At 35.5% G+C, this 15,709-nt stretch overlaps 1 protein-coding gene across 1 annotated transcript; it reads right to left on the bottom strand.

The window, feature by feature from the left end:
* Positions 1-1,232: 1,232 nt before the first annotated feature.
* On the bottom strand, positions 1,233-15,682 carry Rcd5 (microspherule protein Rcd5). The gene is made up of 10 exons (XM_071587393.1): positions 15,435-15,682; positions 15,042-15,340; positions 12,785-12,909; positions 10,550-10,800; positions 8,062-8,280; positions 6,903-7,041; positions 3,789-3,912; positions 3,531-3,687; positions 1,694-1,909; positions 1,233-1,532 (listed from the first exon to the last, which is right to left on the bottom strand). Exons 2-10 carry the CDS (start codon positions 15,326-15,328, stop codon positions 1,443-1,445), a joined length of 1,608 nt encoding a protein of 535 aa, XP_071443494.1. The 5' UTR covers positions 15,329-15,340; positions 15,435-15,682; the 3' UTR covers positions 1,233-1,442.
* Between the last annotated feature and the right edge of the window lie 27 nt (positions 15,683-15,709).

Below are 15,709 nucleotides of genomic sequence, written 5' to 3'. Positions count from 1 at the left end.
TAAAGTTGAATTTTGGCCTTGACAAGAGGTTAAAGTTAAGCATTCATTTTAAAACTTGACCTTGTTAAACTATAAACACAGTTATCAACCCAAAGGTCATTTTGGTAGGTCATGGTAGAGTTCACCAGATACTTAACCCAACAGTGCGCGACATTCACACATCAGGGTAGGGGGGGCCAGTTCTGTTCGTTGTACCACCAATGGTTTCCCAGAAAGTTCAGGTACCTCAAAAAAGTCTCCCAGCTTGGATGAAGCCAAAGAATCCCAGAGGTATACCCAGGTATGGAACCTTAGCCATCCGTTTAGTAATGATGACACTCCAATGCTCTACCCCTAGACTGCCACACCCTTCTCGTAGTTGGTTATACAATTGTTAATTTTTACTATTTGTGGTGAAAATGTTCATTGGAAATATTCCTTTTCCAAACAAGACCTTCTTCATATACCATCTTAACTGTTAGCATTCGGTGGACACTTAGAAAAAATTATGCTCTGGAAATGACACACATTTTTCACAAGTCAATATTTCCAAGAAAATGTTTCTCATTACCTTTGACGGATGATTGAAATTCTTTTACTGTTCATTATGCTATCATAACAAACCCCAAAATTTCAGTCAATTTCCGCACAAGTGATGATTGGAACACACATCAATTCTGAGCAACCTCCCGACCATCATATCATGATTCTTTAGAAACATTTTTGAATTTAGCCCGTTGACATATGTTTATATCAAGAATCTAAAAAGTAATCCTCAATATAAATTGAAGGCTTTAAGTATAGTAAAACTTGCACATAAATACCTGCTAATTGAATGTTCATAATATGAAGTCTATTATCTACTTAAGTTAGAAAAGTCTTAATATTATAAAATACAGAGATTTTTTTAAAACATTAGAACGCTGTTTCTCCATCTTTGGAGGCTCAGAGGTGAGGAGACTCCTGGTTATATGTATACATGTTCTCCTATTTGCCACTTTCATTAAAATTATCACAATCATCTTTTACAAGATTTAATGTGTGGGTGCAATTTAAATGCAATAATCGAAGAACAATTATACCCTCAGCAGATGAGGTTCATGAAAATGTATTCATTCATCAACTTCAATATGAAGATAGTTTAAATTTATGACCTGACTTTATATAACTATTTTTGCTAGAATAATGAAGACAAAATAAATTAATCCCATTTATGCTTGATATTTATGAGAAACTTTTTATTAAACCTTGGATCCAGCATTTAATGAAAAAGTGATTTCTATTATAAAATATCAAAATAATTAAAAAGTTATTCTATCAGAGAAAAATAACTTTAGTGCCAGTACCATAACACTACATGACAGTTTAAAAAAATGCACACCTATCTATAACGAGAATGAAATTATATATTTAGGACTGCCTAAAATAATTTAATGGCCAGTATGGAAAATAACCATTTGTATTCAGATCTGCAAGTTCATCTTGGCAGCTTCATGACGTATAACACTTATAAGGTCTTGATTCACTAGGAATATGAACCGCAGACTACCAATCTGAAAAGCAGAGAAAGGATCATTAATTGAACTGAGAAAAATATATATGACATAATGATAAAATTATGGATGAACTTCGCTTAATGAACCAAGCAAGAAATCAACACATCTGGAGTACAATCACTCATTTAAGAATTCATAGATTCATTCACTGAACTTACTTCAACAACAGAATTGTTATTGAGTCTATATTTGTTCCCCTGCATGATGGGACGCCCATCAACAAAGATGGGCCTCTTCCCTTCACTTGACACAAAGAAATCACCATTGTTCCTCAGCCGTATGGTACCCTGACGACGGGATACTTTCCATGCTGGGCCTTCAAGAGATAGATCTACATCCACAGTCTGATCTCGAGTAGATCGGCCGACGGTTATCTGAAAATTTCAAAAAAGATATAGAAATTACAAGTTCACAATATTTCAGTTTTCTATTCGGGGGAATTGCTAGGCCTCTAAAATTCATTTTTTGGTTATGACACACTTAACAGGCTGGTTCTTGCCGTCCCAGTAGAGGTAAAAGTGAAATAAGCTTAGCCATGATTGAATTCTGAACAAGGGTATTAACCAGCATCCCCTAGACATTATTTCAATTTAAAGCTTCAAATTACTTTTTGAAGCCTGTTAAGGGCAAACTTCATTAGCAACACAATATTAACAGTTCATTAGAAGGGTAGAGACCATTAGACTCAAGAGTTAGTCTAAAGCCACTGAAGTCCACTTGAGGGACTGACTATCCTAGAAATTTATGCTGGCTTATTCCTAATCAGACAACTATCTATTGGGCATAACAGCAAAAAAAGCATCATGAATTTAGAAACCACAAAGATTCAGTAACTAGAGGTCATTGAATGTTTCACTCTTCACCGTAATTGTTGGGATCATTAAAGAAAGATTAGAAAATTTCTGTGTAGTGATTGAGAAAAATTGTCACCTTGATTTTAATTTAAGAAGAGAATCATCATTGCCATTAGAAAAACCAAAGGAGTGCACAAAATGGAAGAATAACACCTGGTTCCGCAGACAATTCAATCATTATTCAGTAATAATCCCTGTAATGATTAATGAGACAGCAATATTCACTGACTCTTGGATTAATGTGCGTTTTGTTTGCCATTAACTTGACAGTGAGGTAACAGATAATTCTAATTTGTTATTTTTATTATATATATAAAAATTATCAAATCAGGAAACAATCAGCAACCAAGCACTGATCATTATCGGTGACCTTATAAAACTATCTCATCACAACTTCCTCAGCATGGTTTTAAGACAATAAGAATAGCCTGAGCCAAGAGGCTACTTCCTAGTTATGGTATGGCTGATGGTTTTAGCAGCAGTTTTAATCAGCTAGAGAAATTGGTTAATCTGATGTTACTCTACAAAATGTGATCCCCACTCTTTTTAGTTCAGGAACCTTCAACTGATGTTACACCATCTGCATCCCATTTCCTCACTTTCAGCAACTTATACTTGCCCCCCCCCCCTCCCCCCCCCCCCCCCCGGGCCATAATGGGGACTTCATGACCCCTCATTCTGGGCTACTGCAGGGAACAAGGAGCATAAAGGCTCAATGTACTGTTGCACCCAGTCTCTACATAGCCATGGAACTAATGATAACATTCATTGTGGGAAACTAAATACAAATTCTGGATAGGTTAGTGAAATAGAAGGCATGTTACACTGTTCAGAGACAATTCCATCATTGGTCTCAACATTGCATCTGATGCAGTGGTTCAATAATTTAGGTTTGGATTAGCAACAGTCCAATACTTCAGATTTTATTGTTTACCTATGTTTTAATGCTACTTCTGGGGTAATTATTACTAATTAATCCCAATTGGTTGTGGGTAAAATTAACAGAAATAAACAACACTGTAACATATTTTGATAAATTAATTTCTGAATGAAATCTATAAATTAATTTTTCTACCCTAAAAAGAGTATGCACAACTTAAATTTCTTTTAAAAAGCTTGTTATTACCATAAAATTACTTACTTCTCGTGAACGCATGAGATAACGAACAAGGCGGCCTCTTAACACAGCTAAAGTTTGGTTGTCAAAGTCTGGAGGACTTATGCCAGTGACACTATCCACCAAAACCTGCCATCGATCAACTTCTCGTTCTAACAGCCGAATCTCCCTGTTGCACCGTCTAGAAATGAATATTTTGGATCAGAAAGGTAAAAAAACTCAGTTCATAAATTTAAAGCATTGTGCATTAAAAAAGTTGATTTAATATGATTATAAACGTGCCTGTCAGCAATAGCCAATTCCTGTTCCATGATTTCATTTGTCGGGTCGCCCAATTCATTATCATTCACCATGTCTTCAGCATCGGAGAAATTTAACACGTTATCACTTCTTGGCAGACTTTGCACTGTTAAGGAAAGTAAATATTTAAATTGCTAAGTGTGGGAGCTCATAATGTGAAATTATATTAGTGCATTAAAAGAGAAAAAATAGTAATCACTTAAGTCACCAAATTCATAGCAATAATGCCATGACCCAATAAGGGCTCAGGCAGCAGCCAAATGTTTGCGATTTCTATTCTCAGTAATTTTAGAGACGCTGACTCAGTCATGATATTTTTTGGGTACCAGACCTTCTTGGGAAATTACTGGCAGCACAGGGAAAGAAAGTTGCCTCTCTAGTCTGCGTAAATTTCATATACCACAGGGTTTAGTATAAGGTGAACTCTACCTTCACCTATCAAATGAATGCTCAGGTTGATTACAGTGATTTCCTCTCCCAAATTTGAAATTGCATATTTTATGTAGAAGTGCCAACAAATCAGTTCATCAATATAAAACATCAACTGCAACTATTCAAATGAGAAATCATTTAATCTAACAATTTAAATCATAATTTGAGATATCACTCATCATCCAAATGTTTTCCTGAAACCCTGACACTTACGAGGATCTCAATGTAATAACAATTTAGGTAAGCCTTGCCTCACACTTGGGTTAATTTATGAGACAGTGGGCATAAAAGTGAACTCTCACTGAATGAGTCATGATACCACACTTAGACCCCCGATAGAATGATTGCTGCACATTGATCTGAAGTTGACTATACGGTTTGATATTATTTACAGAACAAACCTAGTCCAATTTTGAGTCTAAAAGAAGAAGACTGGATCATATGATTAGTGTGAGATTGTATAAAAATTGGGTTTAACAATGTACCACTTAATAGTTATAACGTTTACATTTACAAGTTCTTATACGTTCATGTAATCAAATACGGGAAACACATTATTTAAGTTAAATCTAAAATCAGAGGGATCAAACGAAATCACAGGAGAAGTCTGATGTATCAAATATAACTTTAGTAAGTCATAAGATCCAAAGAATTTTTGGTCTTGCGGTGAAAAAATATATGGAGTATCATTAGGGAGTAATAATAAGTGCAAAAGTAGCTACTGTCAAGGAGTTGGATTTATCATGATTGCTATCTGGGTTGCATCACTGGTATCAAATGCTGCATGAGAGAGAGGGAGAGAGTCATAAAAATGTCTGGTGCTTTCCTGGTGAATGGTATCGGTGAAGTCATCTGGGATTTTCTACTGGACTAGGTCCTCAATCTCCTCCGTTGTTTCAATGAACGAGTCTCATTGTATGCAGGGAACTATTGCCTCACCACACTTACACCCTTCCTCCTACCATAATGCACCAATTCAAATTCTCAACTTGAGTAAAAGAATTTTTTCCACAGCTTTAAATAATTTGACGTAATACTGTCTAACTTTTAACGATCACAATGCGTCACAAAGACAGTGGAAAGATACCTTGTATTCTTCATTTAATCACAATGTGTGCTTGTAGTCTCATCTACTTCTCTCCTCGGGGCCTTATGTCATACCATACTCAGTCGAACAACTACACAATCTCAAAAGCCATGGCATGAAAATATCTTAAATGAATAATAAAAAGGATTCTTTGAAAAAAGCTGGAGCCCATGGTGTCTCATGAAAACAGCTCTTCTTATTCTCAAGTTGAGAATTTGAATAATAATTTCGTGGAAGGAGGGAATACATGTGGTGAAGCAACATTGCCCAGAAGATGATGAGAGAGTCATTCATTGAAACATTGGTGGAGATGGAAAAAATAAACCAGTGGAAAAACCTAGTGACTCATTAGTTACCGTGCAAAGCCTTAAGGATCTATGAAGGGAAATGAGATGGGTTACCCCACAGACTTCCAGAAAATGACTTAACAACTTGTTCCAAAGATTGAGAAGTTCTCTGCAGTTATCATTTGTACCTGCTCCTCCATTATTTTAAGGCTACTGATAGGTTTTACTTTAGAACACAAAGCACTCTTGGTGCAGTAATCCCATATTTGATACATATTGGGTACCCAACATAGTTGATTTCATACAGTTATTTTCCTGTTTCTGAATAAAGAAAAGGTACAACTTTAAGAGACGAGACACAGTTCACTTGAACTGATAGGTTGGGAGTATTTTTTTCACCAACAATCTTAATAAAATTGAAAGAATAATTAATTAGCAAGTCATATGTAATCAAGAAATGATGATGATAAGTAACTTGCTGGAGAATGGTAGTTGAAATTGAGGGGATGGAAATCTGTTATTAAGCATTTGAGGAGTAGTTCAAGGGTGAAGGAAGACTACAGCTAAGCAGGAAATCCCTTCTCAATCTCACCTCCCTTCTCCCACAGGGGTGTGAGACCTTTGTGGCAATCCCTACCTACTCCCCATTGACCTTCCACCCATTCATCAACAACTGAATTCCTTTGCCCATAATCTATGAACTCTCCTCTATTGTACTTTCCACAATGTAATGTCTTTTCCCATGTGAGTGATTGGCACTCTTTAATAAAAATGTTATTTTTTTAATGAATAACTATCCAATGCACTTATGGATTGTTTCAAATATGCCTTCGTTTATCTTCACTCACTCTTGGTACTATGATTCAGGATGATGGCAATGCACTTAATAATTATTGGAACTTATGATTGCAACTTGCAATGGACAATTAAATGAAATTGTCAACACTCATTCTATTGTTTTAGAAGATCCCTATTCTCCATTAGAGCTCACAAGAGGATCTTGTCCCATCTCAAGAAACAGAGAGATAAAATGTCCCCCTTATAATGAAAGTAGGGGCATAGCATAGGGGAAAAAATAAGTTAACCTTATCTGTTCCTAAGATATGAATAGTGCATATTTAATTGATAACTGTAATGAATAAGTTTTTCACCAGGTTTTCAAGTTCACACTGCAGTTATTCAAAACTTAAAGTAGGCCGTGTGATGTTCTTGAAACATTAAACTTATTAGTTATTTAAGAATTACATTAATGTCTAGTCTGGAAAGAAAATCAAAAGCATTTTTACAAACCTGATTGATCTGGAAGTAAATGATACTGTTTCATCAGAGACCAATGAGCAAGCAGAGCCTTTGGAGTGCGAACTGGACAAAACACATGGACATTTTGAGTCAAAAGCTCTTGAAACACTTCTAAGGTAGGCTGTGAAGTCTGAAAAAGTAAGGAAGTCCCAAATCAATTTTAAACGAAATATGTTACATGCCGGAAGGCTAATCCTTGGCACTAAGTACAACATATCATACTGTGTTCATACCAACACAACCACAACACATACCACATACCAACAAATATGCTTATATTCCCAACATGAAGGAAATGAGGCTTAAAGGCCACAGTTGTTCACAACAACATAATAATTTCATTAAAACTTCATTTTACTTTCTACCATGGTGAGAGTCTTCTGCTGCTCAAAAAATTTCCCTATTCTGTACGAATATATTTTAATAACTTAGTGAGAGGTTGTCTCACTGTCACTATCAGTTGATTTTTAATTTCACAAATTTGGAGAGGAACAATGACGTTTACTCAATGAAATAATTTTTTACTCCCTAAGACTACTGAAATTTTGAATATTTTTTTAAAATTAAGTTAAAATGAAAAAATTGGTATTTTGAAAGTTACATATGATTTCAAAGTGCTCATGACTCCCAAGCAATATGTTTAGGAAATGTGGTACACTCAAGTTTCATTTATACAACAAAACAGTTGCCATGATTGCACAAACTTACAAAAGAAGAGAAAATGATCAAAGTGTATGACCCAAAACTACTGTAATGCACTTCGTCAGTACGACATTCTGGAGTTATTCCATTACATATCGTATATTTCGGTAACTTTTTGGGATCCTCCGGCCTATTTTCCAGTAGAACTTAAAGAGTAAAAACAAACAAGAATAATCCTCAATAATCGCTTTCATCACAAGCAAGACATATTGCCACTATCACAAGAGCAAGTGAAATCGTTCATAGTTCATGAAGAAAAATATTAATTTTCACTAATTAACATCATTGAATGAATTATATTCCATTACCGATCAGATGAAGTATGAATTAAGGGGCAAAATTCAAAGCATAATACATTTTTTTACAGTGGTGCAAAACTTACTACAAGAAATTTACATTTTTATTATTCAAATAGAGAACATATGTTACCCTAAATAGTTCCCCCTACCGATTTTACAGTTCCCAGAATCTCCTCCTCAGCACGGGAATAAGGTGCACGAGCTCGAACTGCGGCAACTGTCTCAGGATGCAAATTTCTCATGGCAGCAACAGCCAGCCTTGACACAGTAGCATCATAAAGAAGGGCATACCACCTCGCTTGTATTTCAGCAATTGTAAAGCGACATGAGAACTTGACAGCTCGATGGACAAGGCGCAGGTCATTTGTCTGAATTAAAGAATATTTCAAACAAACACTTAGAACATGTAAAATTCAAAATTTGCTATTATTACTGTGTGCATATACAGAATTACATATTTTCCTTGCAATTATGTATCTCATCATGTACCTTTGAATGTTTAATACTGGGTGAGTAATTTTGTTTTTCTCCTAGTCAGCTGATCACTCTGATATACAGTCCTCAAAATAAGAAGAACCACATCACCAGAAAGCATTGGAAACACTGGGAGTTATAATGAAAGAGAGGGGCAGACTACTAATAGGAATCCTGAACAAAATTCACCAGTACTAATTACATTATTTTGAAACCATAGACTTGCCCCCTAATAGCAATGGGAGATTGGAACATGGTGACAAGTGAAGGGAGGCGTATGAGAGAGGTAAAAGAGTGGAGTTTATAAATTAGAAATTAACACTAAGAAAAATAAGATGAGTTCTGCAGAACAAGGGGCTTCATAATAACTAACACCTGGTTCAAACATCATCAAAAACTTACGAGTATGTACATATGAAGGATGCGAGGAGAAATAGATTGAAACCAGTAAGATTAAATGAACATTTGACATATTCAGAAGCAGCCCTCATCAACTCACACAGATTCCCAAGTGTGGATGCAGATTCAGACCATAATTTAGTGTTGCATGAGATCTTTTTTGGTGAGTAACATGAATGTTGTTACTATTCCTTCTGCCACATGGGTACAAGAAGTAGCCGTAATATCCCTATTAATATGTAGCAGAGGAATATTATTTTTAAGAGAATGAGAGTACAGTTTTATACTAGGTTTGTATAAAAAGTATTGGTAACAAGTTTTTCCTGGCGTGTGCATGAATTCAGACCAGTAGTGAAACGTGCACATGACCGCAGATCATATTGGCATTGACAAGATGACAGGGCACACCATTATCACTGCAAATCTGGTGATGCCAAAGATCTTTGCTAAACTCGTCCCAAAAGTCTTGACAGATGACAAAGAGCAGCATGGAGTGTCTGCTAGCAAAGACCTTCCGCAGCGGCATCGCAATGATTCTCCAACACCCTAACAGTCCCGACTTAGCAAAAGCATACTATTTCCTATTCCCAAAAGTGAAATCCCCCTCAAAAGACACCACCATGAGACATTAAGTACCATCAAAGAAGCTTGCACGCATACCCATAAGGACCATCCAGAATCCACCTATTTACTTTGGGTCGTGGAAAAGCCACAGGCAAAAGTGTGTCAAAGACAAAGGGGTGTACTTTGAAGAATTTTTATGTATTGTAACAATATCTGAAATCAATATGTTTTTCCTAAACTTTTCCTGATACTTTTTAAACAAACCATGAATGATACTAAAAAAATTTTGTAACCGGCTCACTGCAGATTCCCAAAAAACTATCTTAATAGGAATAGACAAACTAGTATAGAAGATGGGATGGTACACTAAACCGTATTAAAAAGAAATATTATTTGATACACAACTGCATTTAACTTCAGGCCTAAAAGTATCTGGCATGATTCACTAACATGGATAGACTAGCAGTGATGAAAATACACCCTCAGATAATTGAAAGTAGATATTGAAGCTATTGAACTATGGTTTTGGGTTTTGTCAAAATTTAATTTCATTTTGTTATTGTTCCACCAATTCTAAATATTATCCAGGAATTGCTGAGTTTGATTAACGAGGAAATCCACAGATATTTCTGAAATAACGACGTTAGTTCCATCAAAAAAAAATATGAATTAAAATGCAGAAATATCAGAGAGTAAGTAGCCTTGACCAAAGATGAATGATTTTTATACTTTGAAATTTCTGCATTTTAATGTGTATTAATGGAAGACTTCGGTGAAAGTTACTACCACAGCATCTCCCGCAGTTCTTTGAATTAGCAAATAATATAGATTTTAAATTACTTAGTAATTCAGTGGAAGTAAGATATTCATATAAATCACAAAGAGAATCGGGCCAATTGGAAGTTGATACTTTGAGGGTATCTGGAATGTATTTCTCAGTTCTTAGAATGATTTCAACTCTCTCAGACTTCTTTAATAAGTAAGAGGTCAGCCAGTTCAAAGGAACCCCTCCAATACCTAATTTTTGGCACCTTCATTGTAACAGAGCATGATAAACCATGTCAAATGCTTTGGCGAGATCTATAAATAAAACAAGAATTTTCTCTTTGCTGTCCAAAGATGATGCCATCAATTCATGGCATCATGAAGTTGTTTCTATAGCATATACTTCTTGTCCCTAATTTTTACACATCAATTCACCTGCTGCACTCCAACAATGAGAGCTAAGTCATCAGTAGGCTTCCAACGACCCAAATCTCTGGTTGCAACTCCATGGGAACCATGAGTTCCATGGCGCGGACCTCTCCTACTCCGTCGTGGTCCTGATCCACTTGGTCCATTTCCTGAACTGGTGCTCTTGCTTGTTGACAAACGCCTTCGCACATTGTCAGGATTGGGTGGGGGAGCCAGTGGAGCCATGGATGGGAGGAGAGTACCACTGCTTTCTCCTTCTGAAGTTCAATGCCACACACAGTGCAATGAATTTAATGCCCATACTTTAAATTGATTAAACATTAATACATAACAATAATAGGCACTAGATCTCATAAGAACTGATAAAAGAAATAATTCAAATCAAACAAGAGAAAGTCCAAAAGATGAATAGTACATGTAAGTCGCTAGATATCTATACCAACAAATGAAGTTTAGATTGCTTAATGTAATGTCACCTTACTGAAATAACTACCGTATTTGTTTGAATATAAGACGCAACATCACTTTAGTAGGGCACACACAGGAAAAAAAAAGTTAAACAGTCTGGGCAAAAGCATAACACCCCAATAACATAATTTATAGTGCCTTTTAGTCGTTAAATTTCAGATACGCCGAATAGGTGGCACATTCATTGATGTCATTACCAAAAAAGCTAAAATACCTTGCTGCTGCCCTGTTTGCAATATAATATTGTATGCTTGAATTTAATTGTGCAGCTTAATCTATTGTCTTTGGTTGTCAGATTCATCAGGGTAATTTTTTTAAAACGAATAATTCCACTCGGATAGAAGAGCACATACTGCTTGTTATGATCAGTTGCGAAAGAACACAATCAAGTTTGTTTTATTTCTCGCTCACACATTTTTCAATATCACAGAAGCAAGCAACGTGATATACATACCACAAGAGCAATGACCTTAAGATTAATTCCAGCTACAACATTCTTCAATTGAATAATAAATATGTCAATAAAATTGAATCAAAATAGGTAGTACAGGCCATCTGGGGCAAAAATAACATTCAGCATTGAATGAGTTTTTAATTTTCCAAAGACTTTTAGAAAGTCTTGTGGAAAATTACAAACTCATTTAATATGGGCATCAAACAATTCCACGATGTGAAACCTGAAAGTGTTAAGTATATTCAGTGTCGAACATTAACCCATGGAGTTTGAACCTTCACATATAGGATGCAGATGATTTTTGTAACCATAATTTCAGAAAAAAAGGTGCCTTTTATATGCCGTCAAGGAAGAAAAATTTTAATTGAACCCAAATACAAAGTTCTTTCTAAAAACATTCAACAGTATTATAATTCCAAATGAACAAACAACAAGATTTTTGCAATAAAAAACAATTATAAAATGATTTTTTTCAATTAGCACATGTAACAAGTGGTGGGAAACGTTTATTTTCCAAATGAAAGTTCATCAAGGAGAAAAAAAAAGCCTTTATCAGCACAAGGAGAGAAGATTAAGTCAATTAGATATGATATAATGCAAGAAAAGGCAATTTAACGGTATATGTATTGAGTATACAATACAGTTCCCGATGTCTGATTTGCCTTCAAGTTCAAATCCTTTATCTTTTTGGAGATGTTCAGGGATAATACTTCAGAACTCAGTATCTAGATGATTTTTCCCACAATTGCAAGCCACCAAGATTTTATACACATAAACTGAAATTTAAGCTTCTCTAATACAACAATTTCAAAGTTTAAAAACCATTCAACCTTGACTGAGATTCAAACCCAGATCCCTCAACATCCAACCGAGTGCTTTAGCCATTTAAACTACCAAAGCAATGTGATTAAGCCTTGGTAGTTTAACTGGCTAAGCCATTCACCTGGACATCGAGGGATCAGGGTTTGAATTCCGGTCAAACTAAACAATTTTTAAACTTTGAAATTTTCGTATTTCCTTTTGTATTTTGTATCCCCTGCAATTTGTCTGATTAAATTTCTCTAGTATGACATACAATCTGTACTGCTTGAATTCCCACTAGGGCTGAAGGAATAGGCCATAATAATAACCACAACTAGGTACATGCTTAAGTCATTCAGCTAAAGTTGAGTCTTACCATACCTGGACACCAGCTAGCCAGAGGCTAACATATAGGTAGACTTAAGTCATCAGGTGACAAAATTTATCATATATCAGAAAATAACAAATGTCGATTAAGATGAAATATGTGATGAAAGAAAAGTTTAATTATAACTCACCATTAGGACTGGATATAGATGGATTTCGCATGCGGGCCATTTTGGATGCTGGACTCCCACATACTCCCAAACTAGATTCAACCAATTCATCATCAAAGCGCCTCCGCTTGATAGATCTCGAACTACTACAGAGTTAAAGTAACAAAAAGTGACCTCCGGTGAGCCTTCCAACAAGAAAGGAATCAATTACCTAAGCTAAGATTAAAAAATGTTTGCAAAGTTACTGATTAATAACTCTGTTAGAAGTCCCTTTTCAACTTTTCTACAAGACATTATCACTTTCCAACTTTTTTTTTCCACAAGAAAGCGGACCTGAGGAAGTATAAAACATACGGGGATCAAGATGGTGAGGTGGCTATCGTACTGGCTTCCCACCCAGAGGGCCCGGGTTCAAATCCCGGCGGTGTTGAATATTTTTCAAAGGTATCTCGATCCCTACTTGAGGTGCTTTGTGGAGGGCACTTTGAGTTAGTATGCCTTCTGTCGTACGTTAAGCTGCGGACCCCTTGGCACCTTTCATAAAGAGTAGGCTAATGCCGATGCCGGGTTTCTCTCCACCCTTCATCCTTTCCTGTCTATCCCTAATGGCGCAAATGAACTCACCTGTTGATCGCCTCCCCTCAAAACTACATAAAACATATCACCCATTGCTTTCAGACATGAATGTAGAGCAATTGAGATAACAGGAGTTTCAGTCATTTTATGTGGAAACTGCAAAGTTATTTAGTGAAACTCATGTTCACAATGGATTTCCACTAAGCCGCGGCCTCAACCATCAATCACAATTGAGATAAGTATAACACATTCTCCCATAAGATTATTCCACAAGTGGAGAATGGATATTTTTTCAAATTATAAATGAGTCTTTAGAACCTCCATAGAAGTTCTCTCAGCCATTTATTTGAACATAAAGACACGATAATCATTTCAGTGGATTGAACTTTGATTACTATTCAAGATTTTTAATGAGTTTGACTGCCAAAAACATTTTATTAAAATGAACAGGATGAAGTTTTTCATTATAATCATCATTTTGAAAAGCATGAGGAACCTGCTTGCCATCAAAATAATGAATATAAATTTATCAATTTCAGGAGCAAATCGAAAACAACCCAAAAAATAGTAATATTACTTTATGGCAATACTATAAATTGTATATTATAAATATAAATATTACAAAGGCAGGTCGAGCATCGTTTCATCATAAAATAGAAATTGTACCTCAACTATGACAATCCGCGAGGAGTAATAATGACTAGAGACTGAGTAGACTGAAAATAATGTTATTAACATTACATAGAGATATTATGTATTGTAATTATATGATATTCAACAAAAGAATATTTTACAATCTAATTTGAAAGGCATTACAACGGTCAAATTGCAGTTGCAGAATTTTGACCCTTAACCCTTGATTTAGTATACAATTTGACCAATAATGAGAATTTAAAATTTCTAATTAAACTATGAAAAGGCTTTGTGTATGCTTTGTTTTTTTCATAGTGAAAAACACCATTATTTCACAAAACATTAATATTTCTTTCTATCGGTCGAAATAAGCAAGAAAATAATCATGGTATGATCTAAATATTACCCACTAATTTTCATCAAATTGCATTTCACCCATTCACTTGACAGACACCCATTGATTCACACCTTCAATAATATGCTATACATGTGAACTTATTTGATGATTTTCCCCTTCGTATTGATTAATTAAAATTAAATGGAATAAACAAAATGACTAGAAACGTATAGATATCAAGCAATGCAACCAATCCACGTAGCGGCTCAATTTACTGGTGTATTAATGTGCAACCCCCAGCACACTATCCTTGATAGTTATCATTTCCCATCTAGTCCTTATCAGATAATTTTAACACCTTTCTCTAAAATAAGTAGCGGTGTTTACACCCTAAATTCCGATTGTGAATTTTGTGCCGCACATGCTCTAATTATTTTGCCAGTATTAATGAATATCAACAATGTTTTACTGGTTTTACCAAAAAGTTAAACTTGCCATGTACTGAAAAGGTAGTTTCATTTCACGCTCGCAAAGATGCATTTGTTAATGACCATTTTATTTATTACACTATGAGTTGCACATTTACACTCATTCATTAACTGGGAGCCGATCGATCAATTGCCTTATCCACAAAGACAGGCGCATAATTGAAAAGGGTCTGCGGTTGCTATATTTTTAAGGTAGAGCAAAATGAAAAAGTATAAATGATGAAGACATGAAGAGCCCACATACCTTCGTCTTTTTGTTCCAAGGGAATCTGCATCAATGAGAGAATGGGAACGAGACCTATCTCTAGCCGGCAATCCTCCAGCACTTAGGGAAATGATGCCATGATGTCGAGATCGGGGTGCAGCACCAATAATCCTCCCTGAACTTTGAATTGACCTCGATCTACCAGCTTGATGATGAGATAAATTTTGATTACTTAATAAAGCCGCAGTTCCAGGCAGAGGAGGTGGTAGCAAAATGTTATTAGTATCTCCATTTGCACTCTTGGATGGGTTATTTTGAGCCGCCATGGTAAAGTCAGTCTGAAACGTTTCATTAGAACATAATTAACACCCGCTCAGAGGAAACCCCTATTTAGTAATGATACCATTAAGAGAACACTATGAAGGTACTGACAATCAATTAATAGGTGATCATAATATTGATCTTAACGCAGCAAAATTTGTCGTTTCACTGCATTCCAAATCAAAGGCTTCGAGCAGAAGCTCAGCACTTCGTGACTTTTTTTACAACCAATTATGTCTTATGTATCTTTAAAAAATTGGAAAATATAAAATGGTGACAAAAATGAATGTCTAGAGCAACGTATTTTTCTCGATAATACAAATATATAATTTTCTTTGGCTTCACAAGCGACCACTGTTCGATCGCTCGATATATTGCGGGATTTC

The sequence above is a fragment of the Hetaerina americana genome, unplaced genomic scaffold (genome assembly GCF_022747635.1).
Source record: "Hetaerina americana unplaced genomic scaffold, ioHetAmer1.1.p SCAF_3, whole genome shotgun sequence".
In the NCBI taxonomy this organism is placed as follows: domain Eukaryota; kingdom Metazoa; phylum Arthropoda; class Insecta; order Odonata; family Calopterygidae; genus Hetaerina; species Hetaerina americana.
The sequence above is the reverse complement of the archived record's forward strand: the minus strand, read 5'-3'. Positions and strand labels throughout refer to the sequence as shown.

Bases quoted from the DNA above. Each gene is read 5' to 3' on its own strand.
- Rcd5 (XM_071587393.1), bottom strand. From the start codon at position 15,328: ATGGCGGCTCAAAATAACCCATCCAAGAGTGCAAATGGAGATACTAAT. The intron at 12,910-15,041 runs GTATGTGGGCTC...TTAACTCTGTAG, and splicing joins CTTGGAACAAAAAGACGAAG to TAGTTCGAGATCTATCAAGC. The intron at 8,281-10,549 runs GTGAATTGATGT...TCTTTAATTCAG, and splicing joins TCATTGTTGGAGTGCAGCAG to ACAAATGACCTGCGCCTTGT.